At 40.5% G+C, this 23,734-nt stretch overlaps 1 protein-coding gene across 1 annotated transcript; it reads left to right on the forward strand.

The window, feature by feature from the left end:
- The first annotated feature begins 6,685 nt into the window (after positions 1–6,685).
- Positions 6,686–23,688, forward strand: LOC131248479 (uncharacterized). Its single transcript, XM_058248759.1, has 5 exons — positions 6,686–7,176; positions 15,321–15,582; positions 22,015–22,214; positions 22,410–22,597; positions 23,247–23,688. Exons 1-5 carry the CDS (start codon positions 7,073–7,075, stop codon positions 23,531–23,533), a joined length of 1,041 nt encoding a protein of 346 aa, XP_058104742.1. The 5' UTR covers positions 6,686–7,072; the 3' UTR covers positions 23,534–23,688.
- Positions 23,689–23,734: the final 46 nt, after the last annotated feature.

The following is a 23,734-nucleotide window of genomic DNA, read 5'->3' on the forward strand; positions in this document are numbered from 1 at the left end:
TAACTCATTCTATTATTGTGATTTCAGTGACAGGGCTAATAATTGGATTGTTTCAAAGTATCATGTGCACCATATGTATGGTAAACATGTACTCAGCGACATTTACTCCCATCCAAACCACCCCTTGCACCTTTTGGCTATCAAGAAGTAAATGTCAACAAGTGCCTACAGACCCATCCGGCCACTCTTTATACTTGAACTATTTGAATATCAACAAGTATCTATTCTTGCTTTTCACTCAAATCTACCAATGGGGGTGAGTAGGCTAATCAAAATTATATAATTTCTGAGCCAGGGGACAATCCAAATCAGGGACACTAACTGAACGGTCCTGATCCACCATTGCTCCAGCAACATGTAATGTGCAAGAGAGGGTGTATAATGATATGATAGAGGCATTTGCATCATATCATTTCCCATGAAATGAATGAAGATTGGCAACTGGAGGCTCCCATGGTTTTGGGTGGAGAATCATAAAACATGACGCTTGAAGCCTTGAAGTGACATCCAATCTTATAAAACCCAAAAAAAAAAAAAAAAAAAACCAATAATGCGACTCGCCTTTTTGCGGAGACATGCGGATAGGATAAATGGCATCTAAGCCTAGTATCTCGTTATTTTGTCTCCTATCATGCGTCTCCCTCCAAGCCCTGCTAAGTCTCTGCGAGTACAATTACAATGCTACTCGCAATTACATCTGATCTGCCACGTGGCATGTTGACTAGCACATCCAAGCCATCCAAACGATGGGCCTCACCATCAGGATCACCCGTGCAAAAGAAAGGCCGTTCACCGTTGAAGTAAATGGACGGTCAATGGTATGGCTCAAAGAGCATATGTGGGCCCTATTGAGTAGATCTGCCTGTTTACGAGGATAAGTGATCTCAGATATTCTACAATGTGACACGTGTTACGTTACTATGCGACAGGCCGTATGTGGTTAGCTTTATTTTATTGCTCGTCGAAAAGCAGTCGTATCTCGAGCATGAAAATAGGCAAACATGTGTTATGCATGTGCCATTCATCATATAATAATCCCAAAAGTCTGTTATAGTGAGTATCAGATGGGCCACACCTGTACAAAACAAGCCAGTGGTTCAGATTCGTCAAATAAGTGTGCCACATAACGATCGTACTTGCCTGGCTTTAATGCGGAAGCGGATTGCGTACTGAGTAAACTCTGTGGGGCTACCACGGATGTATGCGTCTTATCCAGGCCGTCCATTCGTTTTTTAAGATCGTTTTAGGATCCTAACCTGAAAATAAAGCATATGCAAATATCAAGTGGACCACACCACAGGAAACAGTGGAAATAATGTTGAAACGTCCCTAAGGCCTAATGTGATGTTTATTTGTCATCTAACCTGTTCATAACATCACAAAGACATTGATAAATGGAAAACACAAATATCAGCTTGATCCATAACATCTATGGTTCCAGAAAATTTTCAACGTGGGTGTTTTTACATGTCTTGAATCTGAGAATGGGCTGAGGAGCGGTCCCATCTTACGCGTGTTTACTTCCACACACGCGTGGGTCTTTTTTCCCTTAAAAAAACACGCACGCACACCCCCACACACGCGTGGGTTTACTTCCACGTGCGAGGCTATCGCACTTTTGGATTTCAATGGTGCCGTTAACGTTTCTCGTCGCGCCGGTGACTCGGATAGCCTAGTGTAGCACGCAGCACCTACATTAGTATCATGTGTTACTCGAAAAGCTCTTGGGCACGGACATGATGCATCTGATTTTATCCACACCGTCCATCAATTTTGCCAAAAAGGGCATTTCGGATTTTAGGTGAATCACACCATAGAAAGCAGTTGTCATTGAATACCTGTTATTAAAACCTTATTAAAGGCTATGGAAGTTTTGAATTAAGTTTTCATTTGTATTTTTTGTTACAAACGTGGTATTCTTAAATTATATATTTATATTTTTTCTAAAATAATAAAAGAAATAAAAATATTAAAGATAAGTTAAAGTACATGCGAACACACCATCCTTAAAGTACTATTTGTCTTATTCTCAAAATCATTGAGATGGTTGATAGCTTGCAGTCAAATAACTTTTAAGATACGACAAGCTCATATGTGGTTTTGCATTTAGTAAATACGAAGAAACCACTAATAGTACTATGTATATATAATTTGGTGGCAGATGAAAAAACTTAAAGAAAAAAAAAAGAAGCTAAGGTTCATATTGAACCTCATTGGTTGATTAGAGAACACCGAGTTGCTACTAGTTAATTCGTATGAGAGAGTGGTTCAAGTGGTTAGTGATGATCGATCAATGAACTACTTGAGCTTTATTTATATAGGCTAGGGTTGTTGGACGTTTTGGTCAAATGTCATAATTCCAAAAGACCATTTTTTATTGTTGGTGAGAAACTAGTTGTTATCTTTCCGACCATTTTGCATAGGGAAAACCAATTGCATGCTAGTCGTTTAAACTCAAGTGAATAGCTGTTTATTATTGTTGGCATGGGCTAGCCACATGTAGCAATTTTTGCATGGTCTGGTTTATTACTGCATAAGCAGTTACACCACCTTTTAAATGGCTAGATCCAGCCCTTATATAGGGCAGACAAGTCTCTCTTAGACCTCTGACCCACAATACTCTAGTCACTTGATCCAAAACCATTGTTGCACCAATTTGCGTAAAGTTGCAAGGGAGTGACCCATCTGCGATATGATACACATGTATGCGAAGTGTAAAGTGCGCTACTATTACTTATACAACCACGCTGCCTCACATGCTGACGCCCTGAGATCAAGACTGAGACCGTGGCTGTGTATTAACACACAAGTCTCGATACTCCACAAATTCACTGAGCAAATAGTAAGGTACTCAACACCTTATAAATTCAAGATTTTCTTATCTCCTTTTTTATATGGTACCATTCCTAAAACACTAAAAAATCAAAATTTAACAAACATTTTATATGTATTTATATATTTTTTATTTAAAAATATTTTTTAATAAAAACATTTTCCACAGCGTTATTTCCTTTATTCAAACATTAAATGATAGAGAAACATTACAGTGGGCTCTAGGATGCTTTAAATGGTAGGCGTTCAATCATCACTCTTTCTCATGGAGCAGTATACTTGGGTTTTGGATCTGTCTCATTTTCGAAATCATATTATAAAATGATATGGAAAAATGAACAGTAACCTGAACAAAACACATAGGTCATGGTGGGCCCACAGAGCTTTCCAACAGCACTCAACACCACACCGGTGCTGCGGGCTAGACTTAATCAAGTCCTAGTGCCAGCACAACCCATTTATCACATAGAGCACGTGACGTTGTCCTAGGGAAGTGGCAGTAGGTGGGCCATAAATGTCCCAAAAATGGACAGTTAAGAAGTGACGAATGGGTACGTGTATGACCCACTTAGGTAGAGTTGCCGAATGTCTTTTGTGCCAACTACCGGGACACATCGGATTCACGCCCATCGAAGGACCACATCGTGCCATGTTGGCCTGAGAGTATGTAACATTCAGTTTGTAGCCCATGCTTTGGAGGTCCACACCATTCATTGGATGGGCCTTGATGCACCAAAAAATCCCACAATCACAATTTGTTTTGTTGTAGTGTGAACGTGGGGGAGTGGAATAGGTGCAGCTGGCCTTGCCCTCACCCAAGATGGTGCGAGCTTTTGCCGTAGACCTTGATGTATGTATTCTATACCCACAATTTCAATCCATTTTTCCATGTCATTTTAGTAGATCCAAATCTGAGATGGACCATACTCTAAGGAAACAATGGTGATTGAACACTCCACAGTTAAACACCTCCTAAGGCCATCCCACCTGTTGATAAATATCACGTGATGGCTCCCGTCTCCCGAACCCTCCAAGGCTCTCACTCCCCTACCTTACGGGGGGAGTCTCTGGCTCCCTCGTGCACTTTGAGATGTTTATTGCCTTGGAGAGGAGGAAAATAGACAACAGTCTCTTTAGTGTTATCATGGCCCACATGTAGGGTGTTGTGGAGTTTATGACACGGCTCACTAGTGCTCCAACCGGTCATTATAATAGCTCGCTTCTCGGGTGCCTAGCATCCCATGTGGTGCGGCTGAGCCAAGATGACACAGTGGATATAGAATACATACATCGAGGTAGCACCCACGGTAAGGGCAGCACCATCTTGGGCGAGCCCAGGGCTGGAGGCCACGGTTGCACCTAATCTACTCTCGCATGTGGGCCCAATTTTTTCTCGTGAGGTGAGTTCTTTTGTTGGCTGCCTATTGAGATCTTAGGATTTATTTGATGTTTACTCATTGGGCCGTGATTCAATCAAGGAACCTCATGTGAAGGAAGAGCGGAGCTATGTTAAAAAGCAGGGGCAGACATCGCATCATTTGAAGATCTGGGGCCATCCATCAGATTGGAAGTTGGAATTTGGACGATTGGACTGGTGGGAGTACTTGGCGCATTGCGAACCATGTAAGTGGAACTTTCATCAGATCCACCCGTCCATCACGTATAGTGCCTCATCTTCTCCCTGTAACACAAAAACCATGACCATCCAAATCTCAGGTAGGCCACACCTTAGGGAAAAGTTGGATTGGTGCCATTATTAGTTTTGAGTTGGATAAATGCATTTATATACTATCCAATCTGTTGATGCAAAATCTGATCCGCTCTTGTTTGACTTTTGAGTACCTGCACAAAAAGAAGACAAATGAGACCCTGGCTAGAGTAGAGGACCTTCCGATGCTAAAGCCAAGCAAGGAATCTGGGTCTTATAGAATTGATGGGTTTTGGGTAAAAGATTTTGCGTTATTTTTTTAATGTAGATGAGCCCCTTATTTATAATATAGGTGGGTTGGAGACTGTTCGCGATCTTAAGCGCAATCTTCGTGTAGGTTTCTCAACCATTACGTAAGATTCATGTAAGTGATAAGTGTTGACGTAGTTGACCCAGAATCATGCAACGGGTGGTCGAGACTGACCTGAGCTGAACCTTCGATCACTCAGGCTGAAGCCAGGCTGAGGCAAGCCATGGATTGGTCGGGCAAATCTACATAATCGACTCAGAATGAGTTTCCACACTGATCATCACTGGTTGACTCTTCGTGTTCCTCAATCTATTTAGGCTCCGATCATAAAGGGTGGGCCCATCTCCTCTGTAATACTTACTGTTCTTGATAGATTGTCCCTTTGATCTTGCCGAACCGATCAGTCTTTTGGTCATCTTTTGATCGTGTACATCCGAACAGATTTTGGAGGTATACAGTTAAGCTTAGTTGAAACTCAAAAATACATGGTACCAAGGACTAGGCTCAGGAGTGTAAAGTCTATCCTCTCTCCAAAATGACTGGAGATGATTGCCCAGGAGCCCTTGGGTGGTTAGACCATTTTTACCCACAACACAATCCATTAATTTTTAATGTGCTTCATCACAATTTAAAATAATAAAAGGTTAACACTATTCCAAAACTTAGGTTGGACCATCACGAATATTTGGATTTTTTAGCTATAATTCTATGGGATAACTCACGTGCCTTATTTTCGGGATCAAGGTAAACAAAATGGATGCACGTGATGAACGGTACGGATTTCATGCACACTAAGTCGTGTCCCTTGATGAAGTGGGACTGGATTTTGTTATGGCCCCAACATGCCGTATGTGTTTTATCCATGCTGTGGATTCAGTTTGCCAGATCATTTTAGAGCACTAATCCAAAAATATATTAGATCTTAATTTCAAGTGGAACTCTCACAAAATTTCTTAATAGTAGTCATTCCATCACCATTGTTTTTTGTGGTGTGGTCCACTTGAGGATTGGATCGGTCTCATTTTTTAGGTCATGATTTTAAAAGAGCTAAAACAAATTGTTGGTCCCATGGTAAACACATGGCTTTCCTGTGAAAGCGGTTTAATTTTTGAAAGTACCTGTGTAGGGGAATTTAGATGGGTCTCACCATAATTTTTTGAGAAATCAATCCCACTCACATGTTATGCCAGCTCATTTTAAAACATGTGACAAAAAAAAAATTGAGCTGGATCGATGACTCAAGTGGGGTACGCAAGAGGAAATAATAGGGATTGAACAACCACTGTTGAAACATTCACAGGCCACAAAAGATTTCTAACGGGCCAAGTTATCTGTGTTTTCAGTTTATCCCAGTAGGACTGACGTTATAACTGGTTTGGATGTCAAATAAACATCAAGGTAGAGCCGGAGAAAGTTTTAATAATAGGCATTTCTTTTCTATTTTTTCCTATTGTGTGTGGTCCACTTAAGTATGGTCTCTGATCTTAAAATGAGCTTGAAAAACGGATGAACCGGTCGGATTTCTCACAAACACGACAGTGGGCCACTTGAGTTACCAGCTAAAGAAATTCTTCCAAGGGCTTTCTATAAAATCTTTGTTTCCATGCTTGTGTGGGGGTGGTAGCGCGTTTCTCGCCACAAAAAAAATAAAAAAGAATAATAAAAAAAGAAAAAGAAAAAAGCCTTATCAGAAATTTGCATCCGACCAGTACCGAGATTTCGGTACTGTAGGGTCACTACCGAATCGGCAGCTGGTGAGTGACTAATCGAGGCCATCAAAACTCCATCAAAAGCTGCGGTATAGCAGATCAACGGCATTGATTACCATAAACCATCGGCCTCACGTCTACATGCTGAAAACCCGTGTACAAGAGCCTCGGGTCGAGAATCGTACAAATCCTAATCCCTTAGGGGACACTTACCACGTGTCAAATCGTACCTGGCTAAGCCGGAGAAATGCCCTGAGAACCCCACGCATCGTCCTCCCTAAATCCAAGTCCCGTCGAAGCTCCGAATCTCCAAAAAGCCCATTTTCTCAATATCATCTTCTCTAGGTTTTCAGAAATCTCTCTCTCTCTCTCTCTCTGAATATCCAGTCTTCGATCAAGAGATACAACCACAGCTGGGATAGATTGTTTCTGTACGATGGGAAAGAGTATTAGAATACGGTTATTTAATGGATTTTTTACTGAGATCTGCTGCTGATATGGTCAGAGAGATCTCTTCTCTCTCTTTGTTAGGTGGAGAGAATTTCTTCTTTGTTTTTTAAAGTTTCTAATCAGATGGACGATCGGAAAATGGAGCGTTTGGCTGTTTTTCTCGCGGCATTCGCGGGTCTCTTTGTAGTTCTCTATGCCAGCGCCGGTGACGCCGATCCGCATTACAAGTAGGCTCCATTAATCTGTAACTTTTTTTTTTTTTTTTTTTTTCCAAATAGGGTTTTCCCCCTGTTTTAATGATGCTTTTTAATTGCTGTAGTTCGATTCGTATTTACTAGATTGTTTCTGATATAATTGTATTCTGAGGATTGCTAATCCAAGCCGTCCCCGCCTAGGAGACCTTCACCTAATTGAATGATGATTGGTCAACTCCGGATGTGGGGCCCTTTCCCGACATCCTTTATCCCCAAACTGCCATTCCAGTCGGTAACCGACCATTCATCGCACGACTAGGTGAGGTTTTCCCTAGTCAGGCACTTTCGTGGTATTCATTCGTTCCCCCCCCAGCACCCCCCCCCCCCTTCATGGCATATTTATTTTTATTGTTTCGATGTTTTCAATCAATGGTGGATTTGCATTGTTAAAGGGACAAGTGAATTCAACTACAACTAATCAAAGTGCATAGATTGCCCAATTCAAATTGAAGATCTAAAGCCACAATCTTTGGCCATGCATATACAAACTCTATGTTCGGCCGGATACGAATTGAAGATCTAATAAGACAATCTTTGACCTCGCATAAATGCCTGGCAAAACTCTGTTTATATTCAGCTGGATGCAAAGATAGCTTGAAACTCGTCAAGCTTCTTGTAAAGTCTATGCCTCGTTTGACTGCTTGGAAGCAATTGGTCAATGAAATGCAGTTCTTTACACCACCCCAAACACCCCCCTCTCGCTTTTCTCACTGTTGTTCATCTCTAAAGACTTTGGAGAGATTATATACCCCTGTTTTGTAGGAACTCCCATACAGCCAGCCAACCTCCTCACTGTAAAAGTGGTCGAGGGATGGTGGATTGGGACTATCCAGTGAGCCATATGTTGATGATCCACAGTTCAGAAACCACACCAAGCAGCCCTGCTGTAATTTCTTCGCCACTACAACCACAGATTGTTGACTCCCCCCGCCCAAAACCACCACCTCTGTCTTCTACAATCTAATTGTGGTGCACCGATCAGAATCATCAAATGGCTAGGATTGACTGGTTGGTCTTTTGATTGAACTCCAGTCCACTTACAGTAAGGGCTACCAGATGGACGAGCTCAATCTACCTTCTCTCTACCAGGCGTATGTATTATAGGCAAGGTATTAAAAACCAGTTACATAGCGGCTGTTATGTAACGGTAATGGTGGGAACCATAACGCGTTACGGCATGGTATACAAAAACACTTACGTAATCTCTTTCTCTTGTGTAGTTTCCCAACACTGTAATCTCTTTCTCTTGGGATGTAATTAGGCTGCCCTCTCAGGGGCTCTGTTTTCTTGTTTCTTGTTGTTTCTTTTTTTAATTTTTAATTTTATTTTAAATAATAAAAAATCTTTGTTATCTTAAAAAAAACATTTCGTTACAGTCACCCCCCTGCCCCGGTATCATTTCAACTCATGCTATACTGTCTGGGCTGTGTTTAGGTCGAGTTATGATAGAAGTTGGCTGACATACCATTTCTTGTATGTGGGATTGTCACGAGTACTTGTTCTCTGATTCTAGTATCTCTAACATGTAATGGCCGTTCCTTCATTGATAGATACGATGATATGTTGATGTGAGAATGTCCATAGCTTTGTTATAGTGGTTTGTTACGTAGCTTGTTACTCATCTTTGATGATTAATTATCATTTTGATGAAAGCTGATGTGGCCTGTTGCTAATTTTCTTGGTTGTGGGGTTACATCTTGGAAATGAATACCATGGGTTGCCTTTAGTCTATGATAGCATTGAAGAGGAGCATTTGCCAACTATTTAAATGGTCTGGACAATGATTATTGTTATGGAGAAAAAAGGTTATATCAGTTCCTGCTAGAATTGTTTTAAGAGTTTACAGTTGCTAAAATTTCAAAATTCACCGTTTAGTTCATTTTAGCTTACAAAAACCTTACAAAAGAATTCTTGGCTTCTTAGTCATTAGGCATGCTTCAGCTTCACCTCCACATACCTTGAATAGTACCCATGCCTTGGAAGCATGTCATCCCAAAGGCACCATATGGAATTCACTAAGGTCTTGGTTGATCCACATGGTTAATATAATAAACCCAAAGAGAAGCATGATCCTGTTTCACAAAGTAAAAACTTAGTCTTGCATCCATCTGTATCCTTGTTGATGCAATGCATACAATTATAGTAACCCCTGTTCGAACTTGGCTCAGTTTGGCTCGGCTTACATATTTGGACCAAACCAAACCAAGCTCAAACAGTAGGGATAGGCTTGAAGCTCAGATTGTGTAAAGCTCAAACTAGGAGTGTCACATAAACAAGCCAAACCAAACTTGGGTCAAACTCGGTTCGGCTCAGCTTGTGTATAACTCTAACTGAAGGTGAGGACTAGGTTTTAGGCCCAAACGAGAGTTGGTGCTCTTGGTGACCACATTTGTACAATTGCCACTATCGACGATCACTTTGCAGTTTTTCTCACCACACTGGGCGTAAGTATACAAAATGGTATTCCTGCGCCAATCATCACTTCCTTTAGTCTAAGCTAAGGCGTACTTGACAACTGCAAGTGGTACGATCTCCTCTTCTTCATCACTAGCACCAATTACAGGGTGATATTCTTCTTCTTTACAGTCACCCTAGCCATCTTCATCTTCCTCATGCTCTTCAATTACGAGGGCCTTAGGTCGCTCTTTTGTGGGACCCTCGTAAGCGAAATGGATATATCCTTGGCAGTTGTAGCACCGCCTGGGTTCGCCTCCTTGCAAGCTGGCATTGACGACTCTTTTACATTTGAAGTCCTTTGGGTTACTTCGAGTGCTAGCAAAGCGTTTGGGTTGACTCCCAAAGTTAGACGTAGCTCCCTGGGGAGTAGTCTTAACATTGGACTCATGAGAGTCAAGCCGTCTCCCAAATTGCGGTCTTAACTACTGCTCAAGTTCTTGCACCAACTGATAAGCATGCTCAAGGGTGCCACCATCGCGAGAGAGCAGCTCGCGCTGACTATTGGATCAGAGGCCCATCCTAAAATGCAAAAAAGTCACCATTGGTCTCCCTCGACATTACATCTCATCATGTACTCTTCAAATTTGGTAATGTAATCCTTCACGGGCCTTGGCGAAGGGATTACCATAGATCCACTAATTTTTGGCAATATGAAAGAGGAAGATATTTTTCCTTAAGCGTTTCCTTAATCTCGACTCAATTTACGATAGGGTTTTGTATAGACCTTTCTAACTTGCTCTCAAGATTGGTTCAAAACAATTTAACCTGACCCACCAACTTCATCTTGACAAACCTCACATGATGACGATCAAACATCTCATACCACTCAAAGTAGTAGTCCTTGTTCGCAAGCCAATCGAGGAAAGCCTTTGGGCCCAGATGACCATCAAAGCTTGGGGCCTCGATCTTGACACTTTTCATCACATGATCATCAGGATCATGGTGGTCTAGATACTCTCCACGGGGTGACTGGGTATGCACCCCATTATGGCCAACACCTCGGCCACAACCTCTTCCACGTCCTCCAACATGAGCTTCCTCTGCACCTCCCACTTGGGATTGACCATCTTCCCCATTGTCGGGGTTTGCTTGTAGGGAAGTCTCCAACTGAGTTATATGATTGTTGGTGGTTCTGTGTTGAGCCTCAAGGGCCTTTGGTCATCTAGATATGGCATTAAGAATTTCGAGAATCTGTTCTTGGCTTGTGGTGGTAGGGTGAAGACCAAAACCTCGCTTAGAACGCGTAAACATAGACAAGGGACAAACTAAAGGGCCCAAAACTTAAGACTCTTTAAGTACTATGTTATGACAAAGGAAAAATGGCTAACCTAGACATCACAATATGTTACCCTAGACTCTATACGCAATGAATGCACTAACAAGACCCTAGATGTGATGAACATGCTACCCTATGTATACCTATGCTAAAATCCTAGGCTCTATAAATTTTATGCAAGACGCGTGATTTAACTACTTGTATGTGGAGATTGGTCAAGTAATTCAAATATGATAATATGCTATCCAACTATGCTTAAAAGAGCATCAAAGAAGCAATAAATTCAGATTTATATACAAAGCAATAGTCCCACACAAGCATGAATCATATACGCATGAAAATTTAAGGCCCAATGAGAGATTGGAACTCCCACATTAGCATAGGCAAAGTTATAATTCAACGGGCAGATTTGGTGCAATCCTAGGGTTAGGAAATTTGGGAAATAGGTTTAGGTTTTCAGATTTGGGGAAATAAGGTTTGGGGATTTAGGTTAGGGATTCAAAGGGAAAAGAGCAAGGAACAAAAGTGGGGGGGGGGGGGGGAGAGAGAGAGAGAGAGAGAGAGAGAGAGAGAGAGAGAGAGAGGGAGGTGACCGTAAACGGTCGTACGGTTTGGGTATGGGGCTAGGTTTTGGTGGTTTGGGTGTAATGGGAATGGGTTTTTGTAACAATAAAAGGAAAAAGGAAGAAGTAGAGAGACAAGGGAGGGATTGAGAGAAATGGAGAAGAGAGAAGTAGAAGAAAGTACCTTGATTTGTAGAGAATGATGGAGAATAAAGAGAGAGGTGACCGTAAACGGTCATACGGTTTGGGTATGGGGCTAGGTTTTGGTGGTTTGGGTGTAATGGGAATGGGTTTTTGTAACAATAAAAGGAAAAAGGAAGAAGTAGAGAGACGAGAGGGATTGAGAGAAATGGAGAAGAGAGAAGTAGAAGAAAGTACCTTGATTTGTAGAGAATGATGGAGAATAAGGAGATAACGGGTATATCACACTTGGAATCACACCAAAATCATCTCTTTTCACAAGAGATACTCACTTCACATGAGAGGGATGCTTTCTTCTAAGCAAAAGAGAGTTTTGATTCAATTACTTAGGGCTAGGGCTGGATGTCCCTCCCTTTAGGGCCCGTTTGGCCGGTCGGATTGGAAGGGATTGGATGGTATTGAAAGGGATTGGAAGTTAAATCCCGGGATTGGCCGGGCTTGCCACACATAGTCGGTGATCTGATCCCAATCCCATGGGTCTTAAGAAAATCCACTGACAACACCATCATTACCTTTAAAATCCATCCAATCCACCCTAATCCGTTCAAATCTGCCTGGGATGTGTTTGGTCTGAGGGTTTGGAAGGGATGGGAAGGTTTAATCCCGGGATTGGCCGGGCCTGCCAAACAAATTGGATATAGCAATACAGGGATATAACAATCCCATGGATCTCAAGTCAATCCACTGACAACACCATCATTACCTAGAAATCCATGCCATCCACCCTAATACCATTCAATCCCTTCCAATCCACCCGGCCAAACGGGCCCTTATAGTCTCAGAAAAGTCTTTTTTTTTTTTTCACAAAAAAATGCTTTCAGGAAAGATTTCGTAAAAAAAAACCCATAATATTTAAAATGTCCTTTAATGCAATAAAACATAAATCTACTAATCCTAAGCTATGAATAATCAACAAAAAAAATATGAAATATGATAATCCAAATGCTCATGATCAAAGTGATCAAGGATCACAATGATCCAATCGTTCAATCGAAGGATCCACACGATCCAACGGTCTGATCGTCGTATCCTCGCGATCCAACGGTCAATTAAGAAGCCCACATGCATCTTTCTAGTGTAGGATCTTCGAAGATGCCCGATCATGCATGTGGGGTCTTCAAAGCCTCAGTGTGGCCCACTTGGGCCCATGTACAAGTCATCAAGCCAAAGTGAAGGCTGGATCGATCTCCTCCTCTGGTACACTCTGAATGGTCGGATGTTCTCATTAGTACTGAAAGAGGTCAAAGCTGGGCTCCACATGATCACATGTGTAGAGCAAGGTATTCCAAAATGGTTCACGTAATGGTAATAGTTGCGTGTTACAGGGTCATAATGGTCGTAATGGCCGTTATAGAAAAAAAGACCCGTAATGGCCTTGTAAAAGTTTCGTAATGCCCGTAATGGCCCCATAATGGTCTGTTACGGGGCTGAAAGTGGTAAACGAAATCCGTTATGGCCGTTACGAATTTTATTGTAATAGTAACATCGTTGGTTGTTATGGTCACTGTTATCGTTAAGGAATACCTTGGTGTGGAGTATCAGGAGTTGTTTTCATTACCATCATCATCATCATCTAAGCCTTATCCCAACTAATTGGGGTCTACATGAACCCTTTTCCACCATTCCACTCTATCAAGGGCCATAACTTCAGTTAGACCATAGGTCATCAAGACTTTACTTACTACCTCCACCCACGTCTTTTTGGGCCTTCCCCTTGCCCTTTTAGAGCCTTCAACTTGTACAAACACACTCCTAACCTGCGTAGTTCTTGGTCTCCCTTGCACATGACCATACCATCGACGTCTGCTTTCCCTCATTTTTAACCTATTGGTGCCACTCCTGAATTTCCTCAAATGCATTCATTTCTAATTTCATCCTTCAAGAGTTATTTTCAGTTTTTTATTATAATTTGATTTAAATAATGGGGAATGACCAAATTATCCCTACTTAAGCTTCCTTGTTAATTAACCATAAGAGGGGGATATGTTGGTCTTCTCACCCTTCATTAGGATTATGTTTTGTGAAAGCCTATATAGGGCTCTTTAGTTGAATGTGTAACTCACTATGCCTCTAGGAGTATCTTTTTTTCTTTTTTTTTTTTTTTTTTATAATTTTTATATAGCATTTATACTTTATGGCTCTTTGGTAGAAGACAAGAAAGGAGTTCAAGATCTTTTCTTTTTCTTTTCTTTTTTTTTATATATTTATTTAATTTTTCGAGAAGTCACGAATTTATAATAGGGATGAAGAGAATTCCTCATGACAAATTACAAGCAAAAATGAAAAGGAATCAAGATAAGCAGGAGGGTTAGTAATGCGGGGGCATTTTCACACTAGGCTCGAGTGGGGTGGCCTATGGGATGCAGGGGCACACTCGGGGTGGGTGACCCACATAACCCACGGATTTAGGGGCCATGTGAGGCGAAACCCATGGATTTGGGGCCTGGGCTATGAGATAAAGGGATTAATTTGCCATGCTCTATCAGTTTTAGCTTTTAGAGCAAGTGGTTAATTGTCCTGCATTAATTAGACTAAAAGGGGGAGTTGAAGATCATTAATTTCACACTAGTAGGGAGGTCCATGCCATACACAACCATTGTTGCAATTTGGTGCTTCCGATTGCTTCAAAGTGTGCATTAGAGAAAGTTTGATCTGGCATCAAGGATTTTTCCCCTTAATCTTCTACTTTCTCCACTATCTCTGTGTCCCCCCCCCCCCTGGCTTCTTCTCTTTCCTTCGTTTTCCGTTCTTTGATCATCATAGCAAAACCTAACCGTCCCCTATTCTCCACCCACAAATCCTATTTGTCCTTGTCTTGTGAGGGCATCGCAAATTTTGTCCTGCCCAATTTCCACTGTCTTGAATCTCCACTATCATGTATTGTGTGTCCAGTGATTGGAACTGTGCACTCATTGGGCCCCACAGATGGGTTCCATTCAAAAGTCATGCTGACTGGCATTATCTGATTAGCGGCGTGTGAATGGAATTCTGAAATGAGAGACGGCCTGACTAGTGGACAACTTTGAGTCTTTGTTCACCATATACATATGATGGGGATTGGGGTGGTTTCACAAGACACCTTCCGTTTTTGCATTTACTTTCTGTCCACCATATCTGAAATTTTCTTGTTATCTAAGTTGGACAAGGACCAAATGCTGTTCCAGCATGTTGGATAAGATGGCCGAATTTTGATATTCTACATGATCTCGCTAAGTGTTGTTTTTTGTCAACATATAGTCTACTTACACAAAGGCACACAAATAAACAGCTATATTCTATAATGAGACATTCCCCTCATAAGAGAAGTCAACTGTCTTTTTGCTTCTTTGCCCTTCCAATTGAAAACTTTGTTAATGGCTGTTAATCTATTCCATAAAGGTGCTAAATCTATTGTCCATTAATTTATTTGTGCTTTATATTTCTTCTTCTATGATCTTTTATTCAGCCAAGGACCACAAAATGTGGACTACAGAATGAAAGTTCATTTAGTTGGCTGTCTAAACCTGAAATTTGATTAATTGTCATCAAGTTCAAAAATGTAATCTGAATATGTGTGATATGAAAATGAGATACCGTTCCTTGTTTTCTGTTCTTTAATGTGACATTTCTTGAGATGCCAGGACATGTGTAGAACAATGCGAACAGAGTGGATGCGTCGGAGGTATCTGTTTTCAACACTGTAGATTTTCATCCAACGGTGTTGCTGGCAACAGTCCATGGTACATGCAGGAACCCCTTTACCTGCAGTGGAAGCAATGGGACTGCAGGAATGACTGCCGCTATCATTGCATGCTAGAAAGAGAAAAAGAAAGAGAAAAACTTGGCCATGGGCCTGTTAAGTATCATGGAAAATGGCCCTTCAAGCGTGTTTTTGGCATTCAGGTTTGACATTTTTAAATTATATTTATGGAAGGTTCATCATCATCATCATCATCATCATCATCAGCATATGCCTAGCTTTTTGGTGTCAACTTCATGGATCCTTCTTTTGCCAATCATATTACTGGATACTTTTCTTAAAATCTTAGTAACGAAACCAACTCATAGAGAATTAGATGCAACCGTTGCCACCCAGCTAAAGAATGACAAGTAGTGATGAGGAATGGTGGCGCTTGTAATCCGTCAGTGCTTAGGTATCCTAATTAAACCTTAGTGATATGCATATATTTGATAATATCTTTGGTCCTTGATCTAAGGGTGAATTACTAATGCTGTTGCCTTTTCTTCTAGATCTTCTAGTGTTCGTGGAGTCACATTACTGCTTTCAGCTCATTCATAATAGTGTTTCTTCAGCAAGTTGAACTTTTGGTCAAGCTTACGCTTTCTGCATGAGAGGAATGCATTAGTTTTAGGTTTTAATTGTATGTATGTTGGATGTTGTGCAGCCTATGAGACACGTGTCATTTTTTGTGTGCACTTGTATGATTTTATAGACAATGATATGGGCTACTTTGTGGTTTTCCTGCCTACGTTTTATGAATGCATATTTTTTGAGGAGATGATTTCTAAGCAAAGGCAATACAACCAACACTGGAAGGTGATCCTATCGTAACTTCACAATACCAAAAATAGGGAAACAAAAAAACATCCACACAAAAAACCAAAAATAAAAAAGAAAGCCAACCCCAAGGTATTCCATAACGGTAATGGTTTCTGTAATGGCCACCACCGTTACCTTTACAATACGGGTTGCAACGGCCATTACGGGCCTCATAACGGTCTTACTCTCTCTCTCTCTCTCTCTCTCTCTCTCTCTCTCTCTCTCTCTCTCTAATAAAAAACCTGAAAAACCTATGTCGGCCTTGTAATGTGCCTTTACAAGGGATGCAACTGGCTGTTACGGGGGATTGTAGCAGCCCTTACTGGTTATTTTTTCCGTTACGGCTGTTATGACCCCATAACATGTAAACGGTTGCCACCGTTACCTTAATGTAATGGCTGTTATGACACACCATGGCCAGCCCCCACCAGAGGCCAAATTCCACAAAAACCACTGCCTCCCTGTCCCTTCTCAGAGAGACACCAGAGTTCTTTGAGAATATAGGGAATGCCAGGAGCCCACCCTAGCACACCACTGGTAGTCGTACAACCCCCACCAGTCCACCCGTCTCGTGACCTACTGTGGCTGCATTTCCACCTTGACAACCTGGGGCAACTTGCCATTCATTCTCATTTGCTCAACCCAACTGCACTGAGCATTCTATGTTGAAGATTTTCCCTATGAACATCAAAGTGAGGAAAGCGGTCCATCTTTTAGGTTCTAGCCTACCTGACCAACTAGACAAGAGCCTGCTCATCCACTTCCCTTAGCCCCACCAATTCCTACCAATCTCCTAGATGATGCCCATCAGTCGCCAACTCAACCCTCAGCTCAATCCCATGTTGGTTGACCAATCAGATGTATTAGGAGCAATGTTGTCAAAATCCTATGATTGCGATTTACGATTTGAGTTGAATCTTAAGCAAAACGATCTGAATCCCACCTTTGAATCCCTATTTATATGAATCCCACGATTTTATGATTTGAATTCTACAATTTATGATTCAAATCCCGATTTATGATTCAAGTTATACTTGTTTTCTTCTATTTTAAACTTCACTTGGCTTTCATTTTATGTTTTTAAATTGGTGGGGGCTTTAAGAATCATTTAGAAAAAAATCTTTAAAAAGAATCATTTAGAAAAGGTAAATTATTTAATTTTGTTTTGTAAATAATATAATGACTATAAAATTTTATATATATATATATATATATATATATATATATATATATATATATATATATATATATATTCTCTTCAATGTTAAATTATAGAGTTTTTTTTTCCTTAAATGATTTCTTATTTCTTAACTAATCGAAGCACCAATTGATGTAATGACTTATCGGAATGTTTTTATAGATGGTTACGATGATGTTGACTTATATGTGTGTTGTGGAATGATGGTTAGAACTCAAAATATCTTTTTTTGTTGATCTACATAATCAAATGCTGCTTTTCTGATGTGATTCTACATTCATGAAAGGTGACAAGAGCATAAATTATTAAACGATCCTCGTATGTTTTTTAAGGAAAACTTTTTGAAAGATAAAAATAAGATGGAAAAAAAGAAGGAAAGATGAGAATCCTTTAACATGGTATTACAATAATCTTATGATTTATGATACAATTTGCAATTCGATATGATTCAACCCCTATTATGAATGGAGCAACTAACTCAGCTATTCGCACAATGGACAAAATAAAGGAAGCCAAAGATGCAGACTTGTCTTCAAATATTCTTGCATTCCTGTCTCTCCAAATCCATTAGACCTGCTAGACAATAGCATAGGGGAGCATCTTCCAAATATGCCTACCACACCCCAAAATTGGACCAGCAGACTGGCCCGCGGCAACGTTAGAAAGGGAGATGATCCACCAATTCCTCATTTCTCCTTTACATAACACATATTCATCATCACCATATTCCTTTTTTAAGTCAACTATTTGAATTTTGTTGGCTGTGGTGATCCCACAATAGCCTTCAATCCTTCGAGGAATGGTGGCTCCTCAAATTTTAGACAAGTAATGAAATGTGTATTGCATATTTCTGTATGGTTTGGCAGATGCTTCGTGCATGTACTCATTTAGGGTCTTTTGGGATAGTAGGAAAAGAAAAGAAAGGAAAAGAGAATGGATGCATCTTTCCATGATGGATGTTTCACTATGTTTGGATGGCAAAGGAAGCATGGATTTCAAATAGCAATCATTGCCCAAACATCGTACTCAAATTCTCATACATAAGATACGGGCTTATCATTATTGGAGCTTTATGAAATTTCCACTTGCCATCCAAACAAGACTATCAAAAATGAAATCCATGTTTCAATAATGCTTATGGAAATCTGGAAATGTTATCATTGAATAATCATTTACAATTTTCTTTTCTTTTCTTTTCCCACTATCCAAGCAGGCCCCCATTGTCAGTAGGCTATGGTCCACTTCTTGCACAGTGGAGACCCTCATGCTTGAGCATAGAGATCCAGTCATGCATGTTGAGATGCATTGACACAACTAGGATTGAAGATCAAAGCTAACTGCAATCAATCTAATAATTATGTGTCGTTTTGTATGAAGATTAACTCCTCAATTGAAGATACAAGATGGAAACGCGATGCATGTGAAAATCTTTTATTTTTGAAGGATACCATGAGATTTTATTAACCTGATAAAGATGACAACAAGGCGTTATCCCGAATACAAAGACAAAAAGCCCAACAAAACCCTTATATAAATTCTTAAAACACATCCCCGACTTAAATACATTCCCCCAATTAGATATCCCGCATTTGACCCTAAGACAAAATTAGGATGACTCTTGTTGAGAAAAAGGTGATGTAGGATGAAGTTTTCTATCCTAAGGTGATGATAAAATCAAATTTCCATATTATATGAGCAATAAATCATAAATTTCATCAATCTCATATCAATCCAAAACAGTAAACAAGTAGATAATATGTTAGATCCTAGGCTAATACATGCTGATAATAAGAACTATTAACATACTAAAGCAATCGGTCCCAATGAGATTAAGAAACCCCCAAATTAACATAGAAATAGGCTATCAATCAAGGGTAATCATTTACATCAAAAGGGAATTGATGGAATTTTGGGTTTGAGAGGGGTTAGGGTTTATGGAAGAAAATGGGATTTAGGGTTTATAAAAAGAAGGTGAAACTATGAATTAAGGTTATGGTTTTGCGAGGAAACATTGATGGGATGAGAAAAGGCAAAAGGGAATAAAACCATATGCTAGATGGGCCACACACATGCGGTTGTACGGCTGACCGTACGGTTGTATGGATGGATGAATCCACACGTAGTTGGGTGGGTTTTGAGGTTAGAAAGGTTTGGGTTGATGGATTTGTGGTTTTAGATGCTAGGATTTGAGAGTTCTGAAAGGAAAAAAAAAGAAGTAAGAAAAGAGATGGAAGTTGAGAAGATACATTTGAGAGAGAAGATAAGGGATAGTCTTGGATTCACTCCAAGGTAGCTTTCTTTTGGATTCACACCAAAGGGATGACTTCACACCATTAAAAAGACTCAATTCATAAGAACATCAAGAGATAAATCTCAAATTTCATTCAAAGCATCACTGGCCCTAGGGTTAGACGTCCAAGGCCTTATATAGTTCCATATTTGAATTTTTATAAAAACGCAGCTTAAGCAAAACATGGTTTGCTTTTTACCCCCTACTGAACACTTATTTCAATATGCTCCATACTAAAAGAAAATTTAAAAATATAATCTCATAAATCAACTAACTAACAAAAGTACTAAAGCATAAAATAATCTAAACCATCCTAAGTTCCCGATGGGTCCCGATGACGTCTATGATCAAGGCGGGCCACGACGATGAAGCAACATCCCATGGTTTGATCATGCCATCCAACGGTCAAAAGTCATACAAAACTCATCCAAGCTCATCCTCCATGCAACCCACAAGCATCTTCCCAATGTGCGGTCTTCGATGATGTTTGGACATGCTATGTGGGGTCTTCAGCTCCTCTTCTAGACCCGAACGGGTACTCACCTAGCCATAGGGAGATTGGGGTTTGCCTCCTCTAATATGTACGTAATGGCTTGCGTGATGTAATGTCCTCATCAAAAGGTCAGATTATTTTTGCTCAGTTCACAGGACTGCCATGATAACCATCTACCAAACCTCCAAAATTCTTTCACCACCTTTTTTGCCTCCATCCCAAGCTTCCATAATCTCTCTCATAGATTGTAGCATTGACCAGAAGACCCCAAAAAGAGAAAAGATCTTCCCCCATATATCACGTGAAAATCCCTGCAACTGATGCAACAGGATGAGAAACCCATTGACAAGGGAGAGAGCAATACATGCTTCTCTGGAAAAAAAAAAAAAAAAATTGGACTTTTTTATATATAACCACTGCAAACTATTCATAAAAGAGTATGTGTTTGTATACTCTTTCTTAAAGCAAAAGAAACCCTAATCATTCATCGTTTCTAATCCTAATCCTCTATTTTATTTTTCAAAAGAAGAACAAAATATTGTTGAATCCCATCAACTATCATTTAGGCATTCTGTCATGGTCTGGGGCTTGTTTGGAAGCTCACAATATAGGCTTTAATTTTCATTCATTCTTTCTTTTCTCTTTTCTTTTCTTTTTTTGTTATTATTGGAAGGGCAAGGGGGAGCTTTTAAAGCGACCAATGATATGGACCAATTTCATATAATTCTGACGCTTTGATATCTGAAAAGTGGCCTGCCAAAAAAGTGATGAACCTAGTAGAGGAATTGAGAACTATAAAAACTAAAATGACCATTGATCTGGTCCAAAATGCACATCAGGACCGATGATCTTCCATCCCATCAACATGGACCCTCAGAAGTGGTCCAAATCTTTAATTTTGATGGTTGGATGTTTCTACCCTTGGAGTGCTAGATCACAATTTGAAAACTTTTGCCAAGCAGTCATGAAAGTGACCTGGATAGTTGGGATGATGGTGGTGGTAGTGGTGAAGATGACGTGACAATGATTTGACCAATATCTGGAAACTCACTAATTGACTTGAGCTCTCCATTGAGTATTCTCAGATTGGCTAGGCTGCAATTACCAACTCCTACATCTGGTTTTCATATTTTCTAGGCTGCAATTACCAACTCCTACATCTGGTTTTCATATTTTCTAGGCTGCAATTACCAACTCCTACCATTGGTTTTCATAAACTCTATTGAGTCTGTGCTCGACTCATGCAATTTTTATACAGACTTGAGTTCTTCAACAGGTTGGTGTTGATGAACTTTGAGATCTGTTGGGTTGAGTATGAATATTTGAATATTGGTTCTTAGTTACCCTTTTCACAATTAGATCTTTGGTTGAAAATCCACGTCAACTTGCATAGATTTGCTATTCTTACCTGCACTTCCTACTGCATAGGTATCTGCAGGCTCACGTGCACCTATGTGAGACTGAACTGTTCTGTTGGGCCTTTCTGTGCACCCTGGCCTACGAAACAGTCTGGGCCACTCATCAGGTGCCTCTACATGTACAAAAAATGGATGGTTCAGAAAAAGGCTCATGGTCATGGTCGATGTTTTACAAATTCCTGGCCTGCTTGGTGTTGAACTGTGCCAACTTGTGGCCAAGGCTTCTACATGGGGCCTATCTGTTGGATCTTGCACATGCCTGCAGGCAGTTGTACAAGTGAGATCAGCAGTGCGGAGAGACTTACATATCTGTAATTTTAAAATCAAATTCCATTTACCTGATGTGCAATTGTAGTAATGGTACTGTGTATGCAGGAACCTGTTTCTGTTGCACTCTCTGTGCTAAACCTTGCAATGCAATTCCATGGGTGGCTGTCCTTTTTTGTCCTTTTGTATTATAAGTTGCCTCTAAGACCTCAGACCAGGAAGACGTACTATGAATACACTGGCTTGTGGCATATCTATGGGCTTCTATCAATGAATTCCTGGTTTTGGAGTGCTGTTTTCCACAGTCGGTGAGTCTTCTATCAATTTTCTCTAATATTTGACTCCATATACTATCAGTACCGTTAACAAGCAGTTTCTCTAGAATATCATTGAGGATCTCATCTTTAGCCCAAAGATTGCATGCTGCATGTTGGTAGGTGGTGATTAGGAATCGTTTCTTCCTGTTCTTTCAAGATGGTGATATCTTACTGAATGCTCTACAGAGATGTTGATTTAACAGAGAAGTTAGATTATTCATCAGCTGTGGCTTTGCTCGGCTATACTCTTATTGTGGCGATACTGCGAACTTTTAGTGTGAGGGATGAAGCTGCCAGAGTCATGGTTGCTGCCCCGCTTATAGCATTTGTGACGACGCATATCTTATATCTCAACTGCTATGAACTTGACTATGGTGAGTCCTCATCTCTCACCTGTAACTTAAATAATTTTTTTGACATGCTCTAACAGCAGACTATGAAACTTCCGGGGGTGTACTTCTTGTAAGCCATCAGTGTCAGAAGATTCCTGGGCTGGGTCTATGAGCCCCTTGGACTAACACCACTCAGGAAGCAGTTCTATGCTTACTATTAGCAATTGCCAAAGAGGAATTATATTGGTATTGGGCTCATGTGTTGATGTTTCACATCATTGATCCATTGGATCTACTGTGGATGGGCCATGCGTCAATAATCTCTGGTGGGACAATCATGACCCTTCCATTGGCATGGCTGCAAACAGATGCTGAAGAGAAATGGTGAAAAAAGGGCCCATTATTGGATGGCCAAGACCTTTCAACTTGGGAGATTTTTTAGGCACACTCCATCCACAGGGGGGGCATGATTGAAACAATGATCTAGATCACTGAACTGTGAGAAACTAAGGGCTGGAGAATACTTAGCAGGTGGAGGATCATATAGTTCCTTATTTTGGAGGGGCACTTTTTGTCCATTCCATTACAGCAAAGACGAGCCATTAGCATGCTACATTGAGGTGGAGATGGTCCATATGCATTCATATTTTAGGGACATATTGTACTAATGTGCTACTTGCGCAATTGGCAGGTTTGAACATGAAAGTGTGTGTTGTCATGGGCATTGCTCAGCTTCTCTTGTGGGCATTCTGGGCTGGTCTAACTCGTCACCCTTCACGCTTCAAGCTATGGGTAGTTGTCTTGGGAGGCGGACTTGGCATGCTTCTGGAGGTGTATGATTTCCCTCCTTATGAAGGATATATTGATGCCCATGCTTTATGGCATGCCACCACGATACCCCTTACCTATCTCTGGTGGAGCTTCATCAAAGAAGACGCCGAGTTTAGGACTTCAACCCTCACCAAGAAGGTCGAGTAGTGGCGTTCATTTTCCAATGCACAGATGGTGGATTGTATCAAATTCATGCGATCATGTTGGCCACTCTGGTGAGGCATGTGTCCCTTTGTTTATTAAACTCTTAATTTTTACTCTTGCAATGATCTTGAAATGCTTTTTTATGGGCTCTTTTTTCATTTGGGTCAGAGTACTCTGTGGTTGATGGAATCATATGATTGGAAT

Source organism: Magnolia sinica, chromosome 6 (assembly GCF_029962835.1).
Source record: "Magnolia sinica isolate HGM2019 chromosome 6, MsV1, whole genome shotgun sequence".
NCBI lineage: Eukaryota > Viridiplantae > Streptophyta > Magnoliopsida > Magnoliales > Magnoliaceae > Magnolia > Magnolia sinica.